Source organism: Hibiscus syriacus, unplaced genomic scaffold, assembly GCF_006381635.1.
Source record: "Hibiscus syriacus cultivar Baekdansim isolate YM2019G1 unplaced genomic scaffold, ASM638163v2 tig00004630_pilon, whole genome shotgun sequence".
NCBI lineage: Eukaryota > Viridiplantae > Streptophyta > Magnoliopsida > Malvales > Malvaceae > Hibiscus > Hibiscus syriacus.
In genome coordinates, this window is record NW_024062021.1 from 509,966 (window position 1) to 535,014 (window position 25,049).

At 32.2% G+C, this 25,049-nt stretch overlaps 2 protein-coding genes and 2 pseudogenes across 2 annotated transcripts in view; 3 read left to right on the forward strand and 1 right to left on the reverse strand.

The window, feature by feature from the left end:
• The first annotated feature begins 3,001 nt into the window (after positions 1-3,001).
• Positions 3,002-4,804, forward strand: LOC120196232 (protein HEAT INTOLERANT 4-like). Its single transcript, XM_039198080.1, has 7 exons — positions 3,002-3,044; positions 3,213-3,292; positions 3,794-3,832; positions 4,041-4,103; positions 4,197-4,244; positions 4,334-4,462; positions 4,537-4,804. Exons 1-7 carry the CDS (start codon positions 3,002-3,004, stop codon positions 4,582-4,584), a joined length of 450 nt encoding a protein of 149 aa, XP_039054011.1. The 3' UTR covers positions 4,585-4,804.
• Positions 4,805-4,999: 195 nt separating this feature from the next.
• On the reverse strand, positions 5,000-9,077 carry LOC120196426 (annotated as a pseudogene).
• A 4,409-nt stretch (positions 9,078-13,486) lies between these two features.
• LOC120196243 lies at positions 13,487-15,466 on the forward strand (annotated as a pseudogene).
• Positions 15,467-16,479: 1,013 nt separating this feature from the next.
• The window catches only part of LOC120196252 (probable ATP synthase 24 kDa subunit, mitochondrial), a 106,779-nt gene continuing 98,209 nt past the window's right edge, over positions 16,480-25,049 (forward strand). The window contains exons 1-3 of the mRNA XM_039198099.1: positions 16,480-16,502; positions 17,187-17,303; positions 19,278-19,381. Coding sequence (XP_039054030.1) covers positions 16,480-16,502; positions 17,187-17,303; positions 19,278-19,381 — 244 coding nt within the window. The remainder of the gene's footprint in view (positions 16,503-17,186; positions 17,304-19,277; positions 19,382-25,049) is intronic.

Below are 25,049 nucleotides of genomic sequence, written 5' to 3' on the forward strand. Positions count from 1 at the left end.
ATAGAGAGTGAACCCGTTTGTTGAAGATTGTTCAAGTTCTATACTCTCTGAAGGAATAGAGAGCGAACCTGTTTATTGAAGATTTTTCGAGTTCTATACTCTCTGAAGGAATACAGAGCGGACCCGTTTTATTGAAGATTGTTCAAGTCTTATACTCTCTGAATGAATAGGGAGCAGACACGTTTATGAAGATTGTTCGAGTTTTATACTTCCTGAAGGAATAGAGAGCAGGCTCGTCATTTGAAGATTTTTCAAGTCTCATTTATCCCGACGTAACAGTGAGTGGTTTAATCTTTTGAAGTTCTCATTACCGGACAAATTCGATCATCTTTTGATCTTTGCTCTATTCTCGTTATACGACAATGAGCAAAGAGGGGCAGTTGTAGATGCTCGATTTCATCCGGGGACTGCATCGGAGGCTTCGTATCCAGTACACGATACAAATTTGGACTAGTATGAGCCCAAATCAGCCCAATAGATAACAGCTACAGGCAGAGAAAAATAGAGAAGTTAACGTTGGTTTTTGACAGTTTTGTAAGTGGGGAGGGATATCAGCAATTGAACACCACAACGAAGAGAGGACAAAGGCAGAAGAGAAAAAAAAGAAAAAAATGATCTGGAGAAACAAGAGAGTATACTGTAAATCCACTCTCGGACATTCAAAATAAAGGGCAAATTTAAAGGGGTTCTTCCCCATTTTCTAAAAGAGAACGAAGTAAAAGAAACAAAAAAGGATCATTCGAGTGAAGGGAATAGGAGAGATACATTGTAAAAAACAGGGGGTTTCCCCTTCGTTCTTGTAAGCAGAGAGTTCGAAAATAAATAGAAAAGAAGCAGTTTCTTCTTCCTGGTACATTTGTTTTTTCAGCAATACAATCAATACATTACAGAGATTTTTTAAGGTACATAATACTTCTTTGTTCCTCTTTCTTTCTTGCAATCGAAAAGCATAGATAGATAGGGAGTTGAGATTTTACCTTAACGATGCAAGCTCTCATGGCTGGAGCGGTAGACATGGTTGTTTCTTAATTAGTGATCAAAAATAAGCGAGTAGTAAACATAACAACCCAAAAAGAAAAATCCATCAAAACCCAAGAGAAAATATAAAGGGAAAAAGGGGAAAATCTAAGGGAAACCTTACCTCTTCTGCGATAACAGCCTTTGTGCCTTCATCAAAGGAAGTAAACGTCTTCAACAGTTGAAGGTAACGCTCTTATAGTATCTCGGTTGGGGTTGTTTGGGTTTGTAGAATCTGTGTTTATTTGTGGGTTGTAAGGCCCGAAGAGGGATGATTTAGAGACTACGTTTGAAATAGAGTTGTATAGTAGTCACTCGGCTCCTCGTCGGAGCCGGAGAGTGACGAGGAAGGGCTATGAGTGGCTTTCTCGTTTAATAAAAAGAAAGAGAGTGAGATGAAGAACTTGAGTGACTGAAAGTTGAGGACGGAAGAAAAAACAGGGTTGTTTAGGATTCTTATAGAGCTTTTAGTGGTCGGAGTGGAGTGTAGTAACCACCAGGGAGGCTGTTGGTGTCATGAGTGTGAAAACCTTGAACTTTTCGGCTGTGCAAATGAAAAGGAGAGTGACGATGAAAGCCTGAGCAGCAGTGGAGAAGGAGAGTTAACGTAATGGGATATTATGGTTAAAATCAAGTTTAAACCATGTTTGTTAAAGCCAAACGTTTCTGATTTTAGCAAATATAGGCCAAGTTGTTTTCTTTTGTTATTGGGCTTATTAAGTGAGGGATCAATTCAATTTTGAGGTTAATGCAAGTTGGTTCTCAGTTTGAGGTCTTTCTAATTTTTGATTTAGTTTCTTTATTTTACATGCATTTTAATCTCGTAAGTGTATTTATTTCATTTGTTTGTCATTTAGCATGGTGGTCCATTTTAAATACGTATACGTACAGAAATATATGCATGGGTTTGTTTGTGCTTAAATTATTTAGATACGTATTATATATATGTATAAATGCATTTGTTTTTAAAATCCTGTGAACTATGAATAGTGGGATATATGAGCATTGGTATGTTAACACATATTTTGCACATAATTTTGGGATGTATGTTTACATGCATGTACGTACTTTGCTTTTTATTTATTTATTTAGTATTGGTAGTATTTATATAATGTATTCTTGTTGTTTTTCAAATATCTTTATTATTTTAATTGGTGTAAAACCATGTAGATTTAATTGCATGTATCTTTAATTTCCGATGTATGAAACCTCATTTGCATAACTCGACATAATACATAATTAGACTAAGGGTAATATGCTTTTAATTTAAAATTGTTTTAAGTGGACAATCATAACTGATTTGAGGTCCGCTTTTAATGATTTTAAATTAAAAGTGTATCCCGAAAGTGACGCCTAAAAATTGATCCATCAATCTAAAATTTGGGAACAAAAGAAAAGGGAATGTTCGTTTATTTAAATTTATCGAGGAAATGTTGTTATAACTTTTAAGATCTGGTATCGATATTTGTAAATAATCGAACATTCTGTATCTATCTAAAACGACTCGGTAATTTCAATTTAATTTATTTGAGTGCTTTTGAATGTTTTAAATTTACATTTTTGTTTTATGAGATCAAAAATCAAATTAAATTGGAATTTGTAAAATTCATTGCAAAGACATTAATTAATCGATTAGGTACCGTTTTAGAGCGTTGTGGGGTGCTAATCCTTCTCCGCACGTAACCGACTCCCGAACTTGGATTTTGGTAACGCATACCTTAATTTGTCGTTTTAATTAAAATTAATTTTTATTTAAAATAACAAAACATTTTTGGGTGCCCAATCATACCCTAATCAAAGATTAGTGGCGACTCTTTGAACAATATTTTTTTAACGTAAAAAGAATTTCAAAATTTTCGAAACGAGAAGTTTTTAAATCGTATTTATTTTTAAATTAAAAATTAATTAAAAGAGATAAATTAAAAATTAACGTGGTTTTCAAAATATCCCTTTTTACCCTAAAAGAAAAAATCGTCTCGACAAAATGAAAATAGATCGTCTCAAGAAATACGAGTATTGTCTTCCGTGTGAGTTCTCTAGATATCTCTGTATGTTAAATTGCTGGATTATGCATTTGCTTCGCATATCTGCTGTTTATTCTGATGACTTGTCATTTGTCAAAGAGAGAACTGTGAGAAAAAGAAGGGAAAAAACCTTATTTATCGCAATTTTGTTTGTTCTGTCGCCATTGACAGATTTCTATCAGCCTTTGAAGGAAGACGAGCTTGAGCAAAGCACTGAGGTTCAAATAATTTTTCCAGCAGAACCGAAGCCGGTAAGTTTTTTGTATTTTCTGAGAAAATTAATTCTGACCTGATTTTATGGATATTAAAATTGTTTATATGCTGTAAAAAGTTTGTCGTAGAGATTGAGCTTACAATGCATTGGTAATGAAGTGTTGCATTTAGTGTAGTTGCAGGCACCATCTTAAGGTTTGTGGCAGAAATTAGGTGCTTGCATGAGTTAAGCAAAGAGTCAATTGCTAAAAAATCATGCCATAGACGTGCATTTGTACTTTTGGGGATGATCCACTTTTTTTTTAATCATGAACCGTCGATCTAATGAAAATATATCTTTCAAGATAAAAATTGAAAACAAAAAGGGAACTTGTTTGAGGTATGCATTGCACCTTAACATAGTATCTTGATTTGAGGGTTGTGGTAGAGTGTATTATGCCTTGACTACACAACATAAAACTATTTTTATTGGGATAAGTACTGAGGCCGTTACTCTGCAAAATATCATGTAAATTGATACATCCTTTCTGGTCTTGCAGGCTTTTTGTGAATTTGATTGGGAGTTGGACGAACTTGATGTAAGCCTTGACTCTTTCATCATACTATGCTATAGGTTAATTAGCGTGATCTTTTTGGTGATTTTTAAATTATGTGGATTGGTATCTTGGAATTTTCTTCAACAATCAGTTATTTATGCATTAGACTTTAGTCAATCATTTTACGTTTTTGTTGTTGCATTCTGTCGTCATAGGAATTACGTACTTAACTATATCTACCTATCTGCAGGAGTTTACTGATAAACTGATCGAGGCAGATGAATTAGATAAAGATCAGAATGATTCTTTTAAGGTGAATCTGAATTTGAAGACCTATCAGTATCCTGTGGATTTTATGTATGATATCAACTGCTAGTTCAAGCTGTGGCATGCATTTGGTTTTTAGGATTTTGTCAAAGAAAAAGTTCGTGAAGCGAAAAAAGCTAACCGGCAGGTATATTTGTAGGCAACATTGCTTCTTGATTTGGTTAGGGAACATGAATTTGGATAGGTTGATTCATTTGGCGAATTCCATTCTTATAGGCAAGAGAAGCTCGCAAAAAGGCCCTCGAAGAAATGAGCGAGGACACTAAAGCAGCATTCGAGAACATGAGATTTTATAAGTTCTACCCTGTTCGAAGACCGGATACACCCGATGTATCAAATGTTAAGGTAAGTGCTTTATATACGTTTTTCTGTTTTGAAAAATGGAATTACTTTCAAGTATACATTTTTTCGGGTTGCAGGCTCCTTTCATCAACAGGTATTATGGGAAGGCACATGAGATTCTCTAATGGAAATTCGACTTGATTCAAGAACCAGGATCCAATCTAGTTGAGGGATGCACTAAAGCCGGCTTCGCTTGTAAGAGTGTCGTGTAAAGCATTTGTATGTTACCCGGAAGTTATGGGAGCATGGCTCTGGTGCGCCCCATCACACTTATGTGTCTTAGGAGAAAGGTTTAAATTTACAGCTCCATAACTCTTAGATAATTAAAGCAGGCCCATTGCAGCACAATAACTTAGGCTCAATAACTAACAGGCATCCAACTACCGCCAAATTCTCAAGCCAAGACCGAGTAAAGCTAGCACAATATGCCCTTCAATGAACAGAAAAGAAAAAGAAACATAATTCGTCGAGTAACATAAAAATTACATTGCATTCATAATATTTAGGCACAATACATTGGCAATTTTACAACTTAGTCGTGTAACCAATAAACTATATAGTGCTGTCCGGCATACAGGAAAAACCAAACCAAAACTAGGAAATTCGACATGTTATGCCACAAATAAAACGGAATAAATCATCATGTCTATAGCTTCTTCAAAACCATGCCACCTTCCTCCTTTAGATACACTTCAATCTGTTCCAATGCCTGACAGAATCATACTGCCATTTAGCCAACATCTTAATCTGATAATACCAAGAATATATACGACAGAGAGAAAAAAAATACCCCGATTGCAATCTCTGTCGGGGTAAGATCTGATACATCTGTATAACCTAGTTTGCCTGCAATTTCTGAAAATTCGGAACACCAGTTTAAAGAAAAAATATCATCCAGATATAAACATGAGCACATCAAAATGAAGATACAAGGTGAATGCAACAGAGAAACAAAGGAAGGAAAGATAAAGCCATCACACAATATCTCGTATCTTTGAAGAATGTAAGCAAGTTGGAAGTAACAAACATTAATGCACTTCAAGCAATCAGCTAACAGACGCTCGATCTCATCCAAGCATAACATAGACCGCTACGTATGAGAAGGGTTTAACTATGCATACCTTCCAATGAACCCGGGCATTTGCTTTAGCATAATTTTTACCCCTATGCTCCAGAAGTAAGATAGACGTTTTAAAGCCTGTAAAAAGGACAGAATGTAAAAGGGAAAAAAAACTACCAAGTGCACACAAGGAAAGCAAATTAAATCAGTAGCAGACTACCTTCGTATATGGATCACCATGTTCATAATGCAAAAGAGGACGAGAATGGGTACCTACAGCAGCAATCCTTCGTGCCAAGGCTTCCAAAGGTACATCTAACCAGACAATAATCCCCTTCTTCTGCATATAATCCCTGATAAACAAATAAAGAGTTTCAGACTTTTATGGTTGATGCAACAGAAAATTGAATCAATGGAGACAGGAAAATCAGTATTAATTAAATTCCCGTTTACCAGTTCTCATCCCTTACAACTGCACCTCCACCAGTAGAAACAACAAGCTGTTTCTTTGAAGAGAGCCTCTGCAATATCTCAGTCTTGTATACAGGAAGAACGTAAAAGATTCAGTTCAATTGGAAAAATGCATAATGTATCATAATTCACCACACATATTAACTGGTAAAGATAACTGACATCTGATAACAAACAGGTAGGAATAAACAAAGATCTTCATAAAAAAATTCTTAGAATAAGTGATGATAGAGACTCTATCAGTTAGCAATTTGTCATGTGTTTTTCTTTCAGAAATTTTCCATCTCTAGCCGTGCCCCCCCCCCTCTTTTATATTATTAATGAAAGTCAGCCAAAACCAACTTCTGAACATTGGTCAAATTTGGATATATGCATTAATCTTCTATAGTAAATGGCTTAATGGAAGGTTTCTACTGACAAAATAAGCTAATTTCATGCTTTCGACATGTTAAAAAATTAAAATAAGGTCTTCATTACAATGGAAACTCATATCATCCAATTCCACATGTGACTAGCAGCAAACATCCTACTTAAGTGATTAATATTAGTTAAAATCTTCAGCCATAGCACATAAAGGTAGACCACTCAGTTTTAGCTAAAAAAAACCCTCAAACCAACTCAATAAAATAAATAAATTTAAAATAAAAGGCATCATGCCAAAAAATTAAATTTAAACTAATAGGAGACTCAAACACTCAGATCCAGAAATATTGCCATGAAAAATTGCACAATCAACCCTCCAATTTTAGGAAAATAATGGCTTACTTCTCTACATGACTATCACACACGTAATTATTCAAATAACATGCAGTGAAGAAGTGAAAGCATATGTGTATACAGAAAGGGAGTTTTCTGACTTACCTCCATTTTTCTGAAGAAACTCTCCCCATGACGCTTAAATATTTCAGCTACAGACATTCCATTCACCTCCTGCTCTATTAATGCGTCACTGAAGATTGGATTTTTGTGAGACACAATAAAAGGCCAATTTAGCAGTCCATTACATTGGCAACAATCCAGGAAGGAGAACCACTTCTAATTTCAACCTAGATAAACCAAGTCCTTAAATTGTCGAGTCTAATCTGAACATACCAATGCCTAACTTATTCAATTAATGCATGATCCCATATCCATCCTTAGCTCTTGACGAAGACCACTAATTCCACACTACAAACTATAGAGGTCTATTTGCCACACAGAGGAAATAGGAAAGTTCAAGAAGAATGTTTCCATGGCTTCTGCATGTTATTTTTCTTCTTTCCCGTATCATGTTGGAGAATGAAAATTGCAACTATAGGACTCACAACTAAGAACTAACTAACAATTCACAGTACAAACCTGTCATAAAATGAATAACTAAGTTCGTGAGACAAAATTCTTCCCACTGTAGTTTTTCCAGAGCCCATTAATCCTGCACATTCATGTTCATAAAGTTTAGCTAGCAGAGAAAATAAGTCTTGACACTAAACTTTTAGGACCTGGAAAAAAAAACTGACCAACAAGATATATACGTGTCCATTTAAATAACGGCTCACCTCTAGTGACTTATTCGCAAATTTTATTCACATCGTGTAAGATACAGTGGCCAGAAGAAATCAGTACAAACCTGTCATAAAATGAATAACTAAGTTCGTGAGACAAAATTCTTCCCACTGTAGTTTTTCCAGAGCCCATTAATCCTGCACATTCATGTTCATAAAGTTTAGCTAGCAGAGAAAATAAGTCTTGACAACAAAACTTTTAGGACCTGGAAAAAAGAAACTGACCAACAAGATATATACTGTGTCCATTTAAATACGGCTCACCTCTAGTGACTTATTCTGCAAATTTTATTCACATCGTGTAAGATACAGTGGCCGAAGAAATCTGAGGCTTTAACTAAAAGCTATATATATTACCAGAAATAGATGCCAAAATACTAAATGGAAGAGATAAAAGATAGAAATAAAAAAGGAGGTATTTAATCACCATATCATACCTTATAAACAAAAAATTTAAAATAACTAGAGGGAATTGTATCATACCTTTAACATTAAAGATTCATCATAAGGTGCGTGGACGCTCCCAGTTTCCACAGTTGAAGCTACAAAATAACATTTTAAAACATACCATCATAGGGGATCAATCATATATTCATATGCATGGTAGAAGTTTAAAATTCTGAAGAACAGTTTAGCCACCAAGGCTTTGAGTTGTATTGCCCTCACTTTGGGTAATCTCAACATCAACATAAAATGTTAGTTTCATCCATTGTATGTTACAACAACATGAAATACAACAAAGATTAAATAGTAATACTTAGCAGAAAAGTGGGAGCATGAAAAAAAGGAGATTGACAACTGACAGAATGCAGAAAAAAAAAATGAATTACGATCTAAGGTCCAAGTCTTACAATACAAATAGTTATGTTAGCAAATTTAACATAACCTTGCAGCAAAATCTTTACATCAAAGAAAAAGGACTTCATCGTCAGCTCAATATTAATAAATTTAAAGTGGCATTCGTAAAGGTACCCAAATTTTCTTTCCTACCGATTTTACTAACAAGAATGAAAATAGCACCAAATGAACTTTCCTGAATCCCGACTGTTTTCCTTTAAAAATGGCCTTCTTTTATTTCAATTTGGCCCGTTTTAAGAAATCTAACGTATAATGAAAAAGGATTTAGAAACAGAGGGCTTTAATAATTGAATCAATTTTACAAGATATGATCAACTGAACTATAAAACTAGTATGCTAATTAATTTATATTCCGTTGAAATAAAATACCTGAAAAGTTGTTATAATAAGAGCAAGAAACCTCGAAAGAGACCGATCTCCGCCGATTAGAAGATGTCTGAAGCGGAAAGTGGGCTGAAACAGCCAACCGGACCTTGTGGCATTGCTTTGGTATCCGACCGAACGAAAAAGAACCAGCCGATATCCTCCCAAACTTTTCCGACTCGATCCATGTCGGGTAGTTAAAATTGCAGGCAACTCCCGCCTCCATTCCCAGCCTCCAACCGCCGTTGACTGAATAAATTTTTTGAAAAGATTATGAGTAATTTATGCAGAGGGGGGAGGGCGTTGCTTTCTCTTCTATTAATGTAATATTTTCTTTGAATGGGATTAATCCATTTTTAAAGCGGCGATTGGAACGCGGAATCTGTGTGTTTAATTTATAGGCAACTTTAAAATTAAAATAATTTGCTTGGGAAAGTAACAAAACAAATTTGAAAAAGGAAATTAAAAAAGAAAATAGTTAGTCGGAGATGACGTGGAAGCAGCTCATTCTCTCCAACCAACCATTATCCGGCTAAGAGGGTTGGTGGCAAAATATAGAGGTAGAAGAAATTGAGGGGTTGATTTTATTTGTGGTTGTTGTTAGGGATAAATATAGATTGGGTTTCGGTCAACTCGATCTGATCCGAAAATTTTATATTCTTCACACGGCTCGACCCGAAAAATACGTATCATCCATCCGACTTGAATTCAACCCGATTTTTATGATAAAATTCGAATCAGATCAAACCCGACTCGGAATAATAAAAATATTATTTTCATTTAATAAAAAATTGTGATTTAATTAAAAATAATAATATATAAAACAATATTATTGTAATTATTTCTAAGGTAAAATTAATTATTTTCAAGTCGAGTCAGGTATTTTTCTCCCTAAACCCGAATCCGACCCGACCGAACATCACCTTTAAAAAACACTCCCCAAACCTCTCTCAATTTCTTTTATAAAAAATCCGACCCGATTAGATTCGGGTCCTATGCTCATCCCTATTTGTTGCCACCTTTTCTATATATAAATAAACCTCCTTTTATGTACATAAATAACTTGTAAAAAAAACTATATCTAAGGTTTTGCAGCTATCTATTTATTTGATTCAAACATTAATATTAACTCAAATAATGACTATTTATTTAAATTTAAAATAAATCAAATTGAACAATAATTGACATCACCTTTAAAAACCCTCCCCGAACTGATCTCAATTTTTTTTATAAAAAACCCGATCCGATTGAGTTTGGGTCGGAGCCCATCGAGTTCGGATCCTATGCACATCCCTATTTGTTACCACCTTTTCTATATATAAATAAACCTCCTTTTCTGTACATAAATAACTTATAAAAAAACCTATATCTAATGTTTTGCAGCTGTCTATTTATTTGATTCAAACATTAATATTAACTCAAATATAATGATTATTTATTTTAAATTTAAAATAAATCAAATTGAACAATAATTGATTTTATTTTAATTAGATTAATATGAATTTGAACAAAAAAATATCTCAATTTTAATTTATCTAAAATTGATTTGAATCGAACATCAATTTATCTTTAACTTACTAATTTAGTCGAAATGAATATATATTTTATTTTTATTACTATATTTTTTTAACAATCTGATAAATAATAAACTTGTAAGATCAAATTCATATGTGTATATATATTAATTTATTTGATTTAAATTTGATTTAATTATTTTTATTAATAAATATTTCAGCCTAAAATTCGGATGATGATCAATTAATTAATGATTAATGAATCTAAATGAATTTTAGTATATAACTAACTAGAATAAAATTAATTTTTTATGTATCAAATAATTTTTATAGAATACAATTTTAATTTCATAAAACCATAACAAGTTTGTTATATTAAAATTTATGTAAATTTTATTTTATTTTCTAATATTGATTTAATATCTATGTTAAATTCCATTAATTATTGATCTAAAAATATTACATTAATCTTTAGATCATTTAAATAATGATTTATTTTGATATTTCATTTTGGATTCTATTAAATAATGATATAAAATTACTAAATTCATTTTTAACTTTAAATTAAATCATGGCCTATCAATTCAATATTTTATTTTGAAACCAAATAACTAACCTTCCAAAGCCGAATTAATTTCTAGATCATTTTAATTCTTTTATATATGAAAAAAGGTAATTACTTAAATTCATTAAAAAGAGTTTATTTTATAATATAAAAATATTTATTTAAATTATCATTTAAAATTAAAACAATATCATTTATAAAATCATCTAAACGAATATTCATTTAAATATACTTATTTATTATTTTTTAAAAATAAATAAAATATTTTATCTATAATTAAATATTAAGCATATAATTGAAAATTTTAATCATGATACAATTTTTAATTAATTTTTTTATTTATTTTACAGAATAGGCATAGTACCACAAATTTTTTAGATCAGATAAATATGAAAAATGTCAAACTCTAACATCTCACAGGTAGATTCGGTTAAACTATTATCCCTAAATGTTATTAAATTGGAATAAAATTGAATCTAAATGATAAGATTGACAAACAAAAAGACACGTTTTACAATAACATATATATACACTTAATTAGACTCATACTCAAATCAACCTCAGTTGACCAAAGATTCAAGATCAACCTGAATTCAAAATAATTTATCTGATATTTATTCAATTCAAAAATCAACCAATTCGATATTGATCAGATACAAAAATTGCTCATCAATATTGATTGACTCAAATTAAAAACAAATTGATCAGATATCAACCTAAAAAAAATTAACTAATTCAATATTGACCCGATTTAATACCTAACTTTGACATGATTATCGTAAACTTAAATTAAATCTAAACACAAAATGATTCAACTCGAACCAGTTCGAACCGCCTAATTGACGCCCATACATGCAATCAACTCCGGCAATTGCTAACTTACCTAATTACCTAAACACTAACCTGGGGCTGCGGCTGAACATGGTTATAGAGGTCAATGGCTTGCTGGTTATACTTAGGATGTATTTAATATTGTTTTTAAATATTGTTTTGAAGATACAAATAATACTATTGATTTAAAATGTTTTTAAAAAAAAATTTTTGAAGATACAAATAATACTAATGATAAAAAAATCAATTAAATAAAATTATTTATTTACTTGGATGTTAGGCGATGATGATTATTTTAGGCCGACAGAGTAAATAGATTTGACTGTCAGATAATAGATTTAGTTGATAGATTGGGTGAGCATTTGATTGAGTTGAGTCGAGTAAAAGAATTTCGAGTTATTCGAGTTGATGAGTCATATTTTATAACTAGTCGACTTAAAAAAATTTAAGTCGAATTGAATATTCGAGTTTCTATTTAACTTTGATTGTAAATATTTATAAAATTATGATATGATTTATTCCAATTTAAATGATTTTTTATAACCACATAGGTGGAGCTAGAAATTTATTTTGTTATAAACTCTCAATGTTTTAGTATTTTTTAGATCTTTTAATTTTTTAACTTTTACATATTGAATGATTTTATAAATTTTTATTTAAAAAAATTATTCAAGTATAATTATAATTTTTGGATTTTTTATAAAAAAATAAAAGGTTAATGTGATAAATTAGATATAAAATCATTGTTCAATAATTTATTTTATGTTTTAGCAATAATTTAGGGAAAAAATAAATATTTATCTTTTTTTAATATTGTCACGCCATCAATTTGATGGAGATAACGATAGAGTGATCATTTTATTACAAATTGATAACATTAATAATCATTTTGTTACAAGTAAGATTAGTGATCAATTTGTTACTTTTGAAACTTCAGTAAAAAAATAAAAATTCACTCAAATATTAGTGACAATTTTTATAGTTTTTTTTAAAAAGTTGGATCAATTTCCGTGTCAAAGTCTTTTTAAAGGAGATGTCAATTTTTAATTTTATATTAAATATATATATTATTTATATGAAAATTGTTTCCTTTTCAATTGACACCATTAGATATACGATGACTCCGCGAGTGTTACCGTATACTATAAATATATATATATATATATATATATATTATAATTTTTTGTGTGATATATATATATCATATATAACGAGAGACTCGATTTATACTTGAAAATCGATCTTTTTATTTTAAAAAATAAAATTATTTAAGTTGTATTTTACAACTTGATTTAAATTTAAATTTTTTTAGTCGACTCGAATTAAAAAATTAATTTTTTAAGTAGAATTAAATTTTACTCACATTAGATAACATAAAAAATTATGAAGTATATATAAATTATTAAGTGAAATAATATATCAATAATATTAAAAGTTTAATACCCAGTTCGTATTTTTATATTATTTTATAGAAAATACTGATTATTTTTTTAAAACGTTGAAAGTTAAATTAAATATTTTTAAAAAGTTGAATTTAATCAAGGAAATAATTTAATAAAAAATTAGAAAAAATTAAATAATTTTTATCCAAACCGAGCTCAAAATCCTAATGTCAAATCGAGCCGCACAGACTACATAAACCGAATCAAATTGAAGTGAATGACCAAAGGCCTAGTTTTTCTTATGTCTTCTTTTTTCGAGATATAGTTTTTGTAATGTCTGTCCATTCTCCATGCGGCAAAAAAGAGCTTGGATCAAAGGCTAGGCTTCGATTCTACTCGTTGATGTGAAATTGTTGACACCGCAAGTGACGTCCTTGACTTGATGAGCGGTGTTATGCTAGGCTTGCTGGGTCCTTGGGCTGAGGATAACCGTGAGAGCCCTCTGATCATTATAGTACCAAAATTGATGGACTCCCTGTACTTCTTTTCTATTTCTCTTTTCATTTTCGTATGTGTTGATGTCCTCTGGCAGTTCAATGCCTTAACTTTGTTTTTATCAGGATTGGCCTCTTCCTATAGAGGCTTTGAACTTAAACCCCACCCTCCTTCACTGCACTCTATGTGGGAGTAAACTCTGTCTTGTTGCTCAGGTTTATGTTTCCCTTCATTTTATTTAAACATGGGAATCCCATTATTTATTGCGCTTTTGCAAAATTCCTGGTTAAGGTTTATGTTGAGTTTCAAGTGGAGCTTTGAACATTGAAGACCGTCTTCTTCTAGTTTTTGGTTGTGTGACACCAAATTGTGGTAGCTCGCCTCTCAGGTTCCTTTCTCTATCATAATGCAAACTTTAATCAAGTGTATGTTCTCTTTTTTTACCAGAATAATGACCACTTAGGTGTATGCTTTGTTTGATGAAATATAACCATAAAGTTGGCGAGCACTTCGAATTCAGAAAGTGGAAACTGAATCAAAGGAATCAGCTTCCTCTGCTACTGTGGACAAACCTCCTGCAGCTTCATCTACTGTTTCTCTTTCAAAAACTAACTGGTGGGAGAATTTGAGTGATGAGGATGTGGATTTGGAGGACTTGAGTAAAGCATTTTCTGAAGCAGCTAGCTTGAGTTCTGAGCCCAAGAAGACAAATAGCAACCGGAACTCTGAGGGTGCTATGAAGAATTCATCTTTAACTGCACAAACAAGAAGGGTAGTTACTGATACACCAGGTGAGGTTGCCCTATTATCTTGTTTTACATCTCAATTCCATTATATACTTACACTTGTATGCGATAGCTTGGACTCTACAAGGTTTTCTACAATTGTCATTGGTTTACAGTATCATCCTAGTCTTCAAACACTGCATTCCCATCCTTTCAGTTTCATATAATGGCTTTACTTGGTTTCTTGTACTGTTGTGTCTTGGATAGTTACATTGAATTGCCATCTAAATTTCTTCCTCACATTTTGTATACCAGTTTTGTTGTGCAAAAATTATTTTGCTTGATTCGTTTTGTTCCCTTGTTGCAGTAATGCCATGCTTCTACATTTATAGTCAGATGGATTCATCATCAAAGAATTTTGCTTCTGTGTGTTCAAATCACTTGTCACTTTCAGTCAGAGAAAGAAGGTGATGCCGATGATCATGGACACGAAGAAACATGGGAAGCTGAAAATTATGAGTATGATACGGCTCTGAATGCTGACAGAAATTATCTCAAGTTCAAGAAACAATTGGTTCATCTCCAGAGCAATGTTTCAGGTAATTATTTTTATATATTGGCATATTGTTCGTTAAAATTTATACATGATTTCTTCATGTTAGGCCTTTGTTATGAACGGATCTTACAACACTGTTAGTTTTGTTGTCTTACTGAACCCTGGTCAAATTGTTGAGAAAGGAAAAGAAAAGAGAATGTATGCATAAAGAATAAACTGGGAAGAAATCATACTTTTATTGCAGAGAGAGATAGCATTGATGATTAGTAATTGAGATGGGCACTGTTACTTTACATTTCATTTTTCTCACTGCATGTAGAAGGGAAAAGAATTGTGAAAAAAATAAAGATACACATTTTCATGTCTCTGATAGAGTATTATATCACTGATCTTTTTGTTCTCAGATATGCATTTGGTGGGAAACCTCTCCTGGCTACAGCAGAGGTGGGAAATGCCGGGAATTGCGGGCTTTGTGGTTCTTCAAGGCACTTTGAACTGCAGCTTATGCCCCCATTAATATATTTTCTTCAAGAAGAAGCTGACATTTGTCATAAAGGTTCTCTGGAGAATTGGAATTGGCTGACGCTGGCTGTCTATACATGTTCCAAGGTCAGTTGTTGACTCTTTGATTACTTTAAAAATTAAAAAATTAAAAAATTAAAACAGAAAAAAACAACATAAAATAAAAATAAAATAAACCTAAATATAAGGACCTAATTGCATGAATATTAAATTACTAAACTCAAAGGGAATAAATTAAACATACAATGGGGCTAAAATGAAACATGTTGAAATTTGAAGACTAAATCGAAATAAAATAAAAATAAACAGATTAGGGTGTAAAATACAAAAACACAAGTAAACTATAGGGACCTAAAATCAATTTTTCATTTTATTTAAGCCTAAAAATAATATGTTAAATAAAAAGGGAAAATTATAGAATCGATCCACATAAATTTAAAAAAATTAAATGGTCACTACACATGATTGAAATGCAAAAACACGGCTAACTTGCAGGGACGAAACAAAAATTTCATCATAATAAATAAAAATAGGCAAATAAAAGGGAAAATTATAGTTTTAAGCCCTACATGACCAAAATGCAAAAACACGCTCAAATAACAGGGACCAAAACATGAATAACCCAAAAATATAAGGCATGCACAGAAGAAAGGTAAAATAGAAGTTTTGGTCCCTGCAGGGACCAACTACAAAAATGCTCGTAACTTACAGGGGTTTAAACTCGATTTTACCCCTATTTTTTTCTATAAATACAACTTGATTTTTTCCCTCATTTTAGTTGAGTTTCTAAAAAAACCCAATTTTTTTCCAAAATTCTCTCCTCTCCCTCGACCGATAGTAGGTAGACTGCCTTGATCCCCCTCTGGCCGCCACACACGGCGGTCGAAAAACCTAAAATGACCCGAAACTCTCCCCGAACCTAAACCTAGCCTCATAGAACCCGTTTTAGGACTAAAAACATCGAAAACCCCCTAAAACCGACTCAAAATGTTTTGACTATATTGGGTTATGGGGTCCAACGATCACCCTTAGAGATTCTATCGTGTATGGGCGCGATATCAAGTGCTTGACAGCCCAACCTGCCGAGGCCCACGTGTATCGTGCGAAGCCCCTAGGCTCGCTCACAACACGCTATAGATGTGGAGCTCTGCAATGTCGTGGTGAACTTTGGGGGTGCCTCACAAGAATCCACCTTGGCTTGGGGGAAACCAATAATCACCCACTACAAAGATATGAAGTTGAATTGGCCCACCTACTTATCACCAATTGGTTTTAAGAATGAATCTTGACCATTCACTTCAGAACTCTATAGTTAAACGTGCTTGAATCAGAGTAATTCAATGATGGGTGACCCACTGGGAAGTTGTTCAAAAATTGAATGACTTGATCCTAACAGACTACCCTGAACTCCGGCGACGCTCCCTCGACTCAAGTACACTCCGATCTAATTCTTTTATTTTCTTATATTTATTGCAAAATAGGCTCAATGGGATTATTAGGCCAAAATATTTTAATTTTCCTTATTGTTATTCGAAAATGAGAAGAAAAAACCTATTTTCTGTATTTGTTTGAAAACGAAAAGAAAGAAAAAAAACCTAGCATTTACAGTGATTCGAAAACTTTGAAACAAAGGGAAACTCACAACAATAAAAAAGATACTCAAAATTAAAGATAAAAAAAGAAAAATACCCTTGAAATATTTATTGCTTCAAAAACAGCTTGCAGTATTTTTCGGGAGGATTTTCAAATCGAATTACAGTATTAATGCATGGGTTAATATACTCATTTACAACTGAAAAAATATAATGCTATTTGTTTTCTTCTTTCTTGCCTTGTTTCTACAGGTTGCGTGTAACTTGCTGCCGGCGTGCATGGATGATTGGGGCAAAGTCAGGTGGTTGCTGGTGGGGCAGAGGAGGGGGTGCACGTGATTGGGGGGTTTGGGTAGCTACCATAGCTAGGTTAGATTGGGTTGGGTTTAGGGTTTGGTTGAAGCCCTATTAAAAAGGGTTGGGTTATATTTGGGTCTTGTTGGGTTTTAATTAAAAGGGGTTGAGTGTAAAAAAATAAAATGGTGCTCACAGATGTCCCTCTTTGCTTATTATTGTGAAATGGGAATGAAGCAAAGATAATAGAGCGTCATTTTTAGCTCAATCTCTGCTCTTCAAGTCGCGTGTTCTTCTCTTTATGAACTTATTCTCCCTCTGTCGGATGAGTTCTTCTCTTTATGAACTCTCCATCGGAAATATCAATCCAATATCAATCCCTCAAAACGAGGCATTGCTAATTCAAAGTGTTGTGAATCGAGCAATAAGTCGAACAAGTTTTCGCATTATGAACTTCTCTCCCTCTGTCAGATGAGTTCTTCTCATTATGAAATCTCCATTGGTAATGTCAATCGCTTAAGCGAGGCATTGTCGATTTAAAGTATTGTGAATCAATAATATATTAATCCCTAAAGTTTTTTAGAAAATATTAATTATTAATAAATTTCAAAAGTGTTATCATTTGCATGTGCATCTTTACATTAGCATATATACATTGTATTACATGGTATACAAATATTGTGATAGAAGTTTTGAGGTAAGATGAAGTCACCCCATTCGTTCCTAGAAAAGAATTGAGAGTTATGGACATGATATTAGCGACATATGAAGTTTGAGGGACATCATCTAGATCCATGGGGCATTGAGAAGCAAGGCCTAGATTTTGTTTGACCTAGGGGTATTGACCTTTAACTCGTAATTAGACATTCTGGGGCCAGTTAAAAAGAAGTTCTTCCACCCGCCGTAAAGCCTTATGGCACTGACTTTGTCCTGTTTGAACGTGTTTTTGTTCTTTACATACTCAAAAAATATTTTGTTGATTGAAATTATGGCTTTTTTAGGTTATGAGCAATAAATCAAGTTTTAATCTTGTAATTCTTTGAATATGAAATGTATTAAAGGTTTTTTTATTACTCCATTAATTATAAATCGTTGACAAGGAACAAGATTAAACCTTTCGTGTTCCCTCCAAAGTCGAACACCCTTACTCATTTCCTTACACAGCGTGTGCTCATTACCAAAAGATCGAACTTTGACATCACCTCCCTTCGAAACAATAAAGTCATGCCCTTATCCCCCAAGACACAAAAATCTGTACTTTTACCTTCACAGACAGAAATAACATTTCCATAACATTACCTTTTTTAGAGTTATGACTTTAAAGTCACGTATTTATCTTCCTAGACACATAACTAGCATTCATTTCCCAATCTCAATAAATCCTGGGGGCATAACGAGGACCTTTCCTGCAAGAAAGAAAAGATGAAGTGTTGTGATCAAGTTTTTGCAAGAGAATTCAAATAATTGGGGCATACTATGTGCATTGAAAGAAGAAGAAATAAAGGGAATTATTGAAATAATTCTATCATGAATTAATTACATTGTTTTCATGTAAATAAGGTTAATCCTGAATATTTGTCCCCTTGGGATACCTTTTTTACAAAGACTTTCGTATATGAGATGATGAACGACTTTGCTTCATTTATCCTTTCAAATATATATATTCCTTGTGTCCCCTTTTGAGTCTTCGTTGGTTGATTATTAGATCAAAATATTTTATTTTTCCTTATTTTTTATTCGAAAATGAGAAGAAAAAACTTATTTAATGTATTTGTTGGAAAACGAAAAGAAAGAAAGAAAACCTAGCATTTACAGCGATTCGAAAACTTTGAAACAGAGGAAAACACAGAACAAAAAAAATACTTGAAATTAAAGATAAAAAGAAAAATACCCTTGAAATGTTATTGCTTCAAAAAGCAAGTTATAGTATTTTTTTCGGGAGGATTTTCGAATCGAATTACAGTATTAATGAATAGGTTAATATACCCATTTACAACTGGAAAAATATGATTGATATTTGTTTTCTTCTTTATTATTTTGTTTCTGCAGGTTGCGTGTAACTTGTTGTCGACGTGCATGTATGATTGGGGCAAATTCAGGTGGTTGCTGGTTGGGGCAGAGGATGGTGCACGTTGATTGGGGGTGTTTGGGAGGTGACCCTAGTTAGGTTAGACCGGGTCGGGTCAAAGTTGGGCCTTAGGTCGAGTTTAGGGTTTGGTTGAAGTCCTGTTATAAAAAGGTTGTGTCAGCACACCTTTTCGTCCTACTAGGATTCAAACTCCTAAAAATAGGATAAAATTTTGCTAGGATTCAAACTCCTAAAAATAGGATAGAGTTCTACTATGATTTAAACTCCTAAAGATAGGATTCACAAGCACTATAAATAGCCATTGTAACTCACTATTGTAACACACGATTTACAAACAAAATACAGAGGAAAACACGGAAAATACAAAGGCAAAGCTATTGTAAACGATTCAAAGTAATAAAGGTGAAAGCTTTTTTATCATTCGTTTGTTTCTCTTTACTCTTCACTTGCATGCGTTGTTAATCGTGTTTTCTTTGGAGAACCCCAAAGACAAATGTTTTAGCCGATGACCCCGAGGGAGTTTTTTTCGAAACTTTGATTTCAGATCTACGCTCCCTATATGCTATTTCGCAAAAACAAATTACATTTTTGGAATGAGAGTACGAAAATCTATCAAAAAAGGAAAACTTTTTTTTGTCGGTTTTAATCTTCGATGTTCTTTGACATTTACCCACTTAATTTACATTCCTTTCATTTTAATCCCTTAATTAGTTATATATATATAATATAATATATATATATATATATACATACTTGCTAATTTTTTTAATTTATCACTTTTTTAATTTTTCTCTATTTATATACGTTATTACCCATATATATATTTATTTTCTTTGCATTTTTATTATTACTATTATATTTATTATTATTTTTACTATTATATTTTCCTTTTATTCTAATTATTTATATTATATATGTATATTTTTTATATTTTATTATTATTATATTTTTTCCTTTCTTTTTTTTATTATTCTTGTATTATTACTTGTATTATTTTTATATTATTTATTTTGTTATATATATATATATATATATGCGTATGTTCTTTTTAAATATTTTAGTTTTTATACCTATTATTAATAAATATTTGATTTTTTTTATTTTAAGTGTTATATTTTATAATATTATACATATATTTTTCTATTAATTTTCTATATTTTTTATTATCATTATATTATATTTATTTTCTTTTTTTATTGATATTATTGTTGTTATATATACATTTTACTATTATATATATATATATATATATATATATATATATATAATATTCTACACAAGTTAATTATATCTACTACTACTTTGTCCCTACCCCTCATCATTTTTTCTTCCTGTCATTATACTTCCAAACCTTACTTTCTTTTTTCTTCCCTTTTCGTGTGATTGTCTTTTTTAACTACTTTTATCATTATTAGTATTGTTACTATATATATATATATATATTGTAATGATCATTATTTGGTTTTTTTACCATTATATGTGTATATGTTCTTTTCGTCATTTAATTTATTAATTTATATATATTTACTTTTTTATTTATTTTATATATATAATTATTCGTATTTTGTTATTATTATTTGTTATTTGTTTTATTTATTTTCTTTTTCATTTTCATTTTTATATATATTTTATTATTTGTTTTTTTACTTACTATTTTATCTTTGCTTTCTTCATTTTATCATTTTACTTAATTTGTTTTCTTTTCATTTTAATTTAATTAATTAATTAATTTCTTACCATTTTATCTAACATGGCTTTTTTTACTTTCTTAAGGGTACAATTTCAATCAATCAAATGTTAGTTTTGGATCGTTATTTTACCTTTCAATTTAAACTTTCAACTTTCTTAATTAAAGACAACTGGAAATTACATAGTACCGAAAGGGCGGTTCAAGGGTGCTAATCCTTCCTTGACCGTAACCGACTCCCGACTCGACACATCTTTGGAAAGACGCAGATCATGTAAGAAATAGGGTATCCGATCAACCCACTTTTCGTAAAGTAAATGATCGTCCTACTAGGATTCAAACTCCTAAAAATAGGATAGAATTTTGCTATGATTCAAACTCCTAAAAATAGGATAGAGTTCTACTATGATTTAAACTCCTAAGATAGGATCCACAAGCACTATAATAGCCATTGTAACTCACTATTGTAACACACGATTTACACAAAATACAGAGGAAACACGGAAAATACAAAGGCAAAGCTATTGTAAACGATTCGAAGTAATAAAGGTGAAAGCTTTTTTATCATTCGCTTGTTTCTCTTTACTCTTCACTTGCATGCGCTGTTAATCGTGTTTTCTTTGGAGAACCCTAAAGACAAATGTTTTAGCCGATGACCCAGAGGGAGTGTTAGGATTTTCGGAAGCTCGAATCGACAACCGGAACGTTTGCAAAGAGGGGTCGGAACGGTTTTGTGTTTAGAAGTAAGGAGATTGAAAGATAGAAAATTGCACAACGATTTAGAGTGGTTCGACTTTCTCAATCAAAGTCTACGTCCACTACCTTAGCTCCTCACAAGGATTTTCCAACAAATTTACTAATTTGTCTTTCTTTTGAGGATAAAGAGTAACCTTACAAACTCCCTAGTTTTTCTGGCTAAACTGGAACCTTTCCCTAGCTTTTACACGGGCTAAGCTAGAACATTCCCCTTTACAAAAGGATAAGAAATGTAAACAAGAAAACCTCTCTAAGGTAGGTGTTTACAAGATTGAGCTCTCAAACAAAATATTTACAAGAAAGATGAAATAAGATTGAAAAACTCTTCTCTTGTGTTTGATTGCTTGGATAATTGTTCTCTTGCTTCTTCAAGTGTCCTCAGCTTGTATTTATAGCTTGGAATGAGTTTGAAGTCGTATATAGCCGTTGGGGATGTTTTGGAGCCGTTTGGGGATGATTTTTATACTCAAAAGGTTGCCCAGAATAGAGGGAATCGTACCCCTTCATAGGGAATCGATACCCCTTCATAATATTCAAATATTATGACCGTTTGGCTGTTGAACAGGGGGGAATCGATACCCCCGGGGGGGGAATCGGTACCCCCTGGACATTCTGTTTTTCTCGGGCAAAACCTGCAGAGGGTATCTGTACCCCCTGGGGGTATCTGTACCTCTTGGGGGGGAATCTATACCCCCTGGGCAATCTTGAAACCCCTTAAAATATTTTGGCTCAAATCTGAATTTTAATTGATTTTGAATTATTTTGAAAACCTTTTAAAAACTTTGAATAAATTCAATTAAGTCCAAAAACATTTTGTAAATTCAATTCAAGTCCAAAAAACCATTTTGCCTTAAATTGTTATATCGAAACATAGTTCAACAATCTCCCCCTTTTGATATAACAAAACATTTGAAAAATTATTTTTGGCAAAAACTCCCCCTTAATAAAATGTTTAATGAAAAAGATACTAGTTGTTGGAAAACATGAAAATGTTAAGCTCCCCCTTTTTCATTAAGAAATTGAATTTTTCAAACTAACTTCTCCCCCTTTTTTTATATCAAAAATAATTCGATCTTTGAAGTTTAAAATACTTTGGAGAGTAAGTAGTAAATTACATTTAAAAATTATTTGAAAAATCAAAGCTCCCCCTCAATAATGTATTCCAAACAAAATTAAGATTTTAAGATCTTGACACTTAAACAAAATTTAAATTTCTAAAAAGAATAACAACATGTTTGTAGCATATGAAATTCAATATATACAAGTCTAAAATACTTTATGCAATACCAATTGTTGAAATTTGATATTAATACCAATTGCTAAAATTAAGTGCATTTGCATAAAGTTTTCCAAACATGTTATGCAATTTTAAAAATTTGATATCAATTGCTAGAGAGATATATTTTCATTTAGACCACATGCATAAACATTAAAATTTAGGCCAAAATTAAATTTATAAAATCAAAGTATTTTGAAATTTGATATCAATTGTTAGAGAGATATCATTAGCATTTAAAACCAATTTTGACCAAAATTCATTATGATGAACTAAAAATTCTCAAAATAAATTTCATAATCATCTTTCAACATACATGAGATTAAACAATGATGCATAATCATTTAAAACCAAAACTCATGCATGCTTAAAATCAAATGAGCAACCAAATAACCTAAATTAAAAGCATTAAGCTTAGAGGTTACCCATTCCTTTTCATGTGTGGCTAGAGCATCTTGAATATCATCACTCTCATCACCATTGCTCTCACAAACCTACAAGAGACATTTAAGTAGATTTTGGTATCCAAATTGCTTGGATCCTTGGACGTTAGTTTCAATGCCCCTTGATCCTTTCGGAACCCATACTTTCCTAATTTAAAACGTTTTCCTTTCTTCAAAGGACAAGTATGTTCCAAATGACCATGATAATGACAATGTGAGCATATTGTCATTATTGAACTAAATGAATTATTTAAAATGATTTCTTTTTCTTTTGTTAAGCATTCAAGCTTAACTTTAAATCAAATTTTTTTTTCAAAACTATCAATTTTTATTTTGAAAGCTCTAAATCCTTTTTCAACATTTCATTTGGCTTTCAAAATCTATTTTTGTTTTCAAAAGAAAATCGTTTTCAATTTTAAATTTTGAAATCATTTTCTTATATTTGGAGTTCATGGTCTCAAACTCCGAATATAACCTATTAAAAGCATCTTGTAAACTCATCAAATGTATAGATTAAATTCATTTGAGTTAGAAGATACCTCGGGCTCTTCATAAGCCATTAGAGACACCACTTTGTTGGTTCTTCTTTCTTGTTTCCATGGATTTCCTCGAGCTTATTCCAAAGCTCCTTGGCACTTGAACATAAAGAGACTCCTTCATAGATTTCAGGACCAAATGCACAAAACAACATGTGCATGGCCTTGGCATAAGTTGAGCTTTCTTCCGTTCTTTGTCACTCCGCTTCTTCTCCTTCTTCTTTGGAGAAGAGTAGCCATTCTCGATATCTCCCATACATCAAGATCATTGGATTGGATGAATACCTTTATTAATTTCTTCCAATGATGATAGTTGTCTCATGAAGTATGGAGGCTTGTCCGTTGGTAGGGAGTCTTCCATGTGGAACGAGCCGGAGGTGGAAGCCATCTTCTCGGTTGTGTCGGGAATTGGTAGAGCTTCTTCTAGGATCGTCTCAAGGTGGTTAAACCTTCTTAACGAGTTAGGCTCTGATGCCAATTGTTAGGATTTTCGGAAGCTCGAATCGACAACCGGAACGGTTTGCAAAAGGGGTCGGAACGGTTTGTGTTAGAGAGTAAGGAGATTGAAAGATAGAAAATTGCACAGCGATTTAGAGTGGTTCGACTTTCTCAATCAAAGTCTACGTCCACTACCTTTGCTCCTCACCAAGGATTTTCCAACAAATTTACTAATTTGTTCTTTCTTTGAGGATAAAGTAACCTTACAAACTCCTAGTTTTCCGGGCTAAACTAGAACCTTTCCTAGCTTTTACACGGGCTAAGCTAGAACCTTTCCCCTTTACAAAAGGATAAGAAGTAAACAAGAAACCTCTCTAAGGTAGGTGTTTACAAGATTGAGCTCTCAAGAACAAAATATTTACAAGAGAAAGATGAAATAAGATTGAAAAACTCTTCTCTTGTGTTTGATTGCTTGGATAATTGTTCTCTTGCTTCTTCAAGTGTCCTCAGCTTGTATTTATAGCTTGGAATGAGTTTGAAGTCGTATATAGCCGTTGGGGATGTTTTGGAGCCGTTTGGGGATGATTTTTATACTC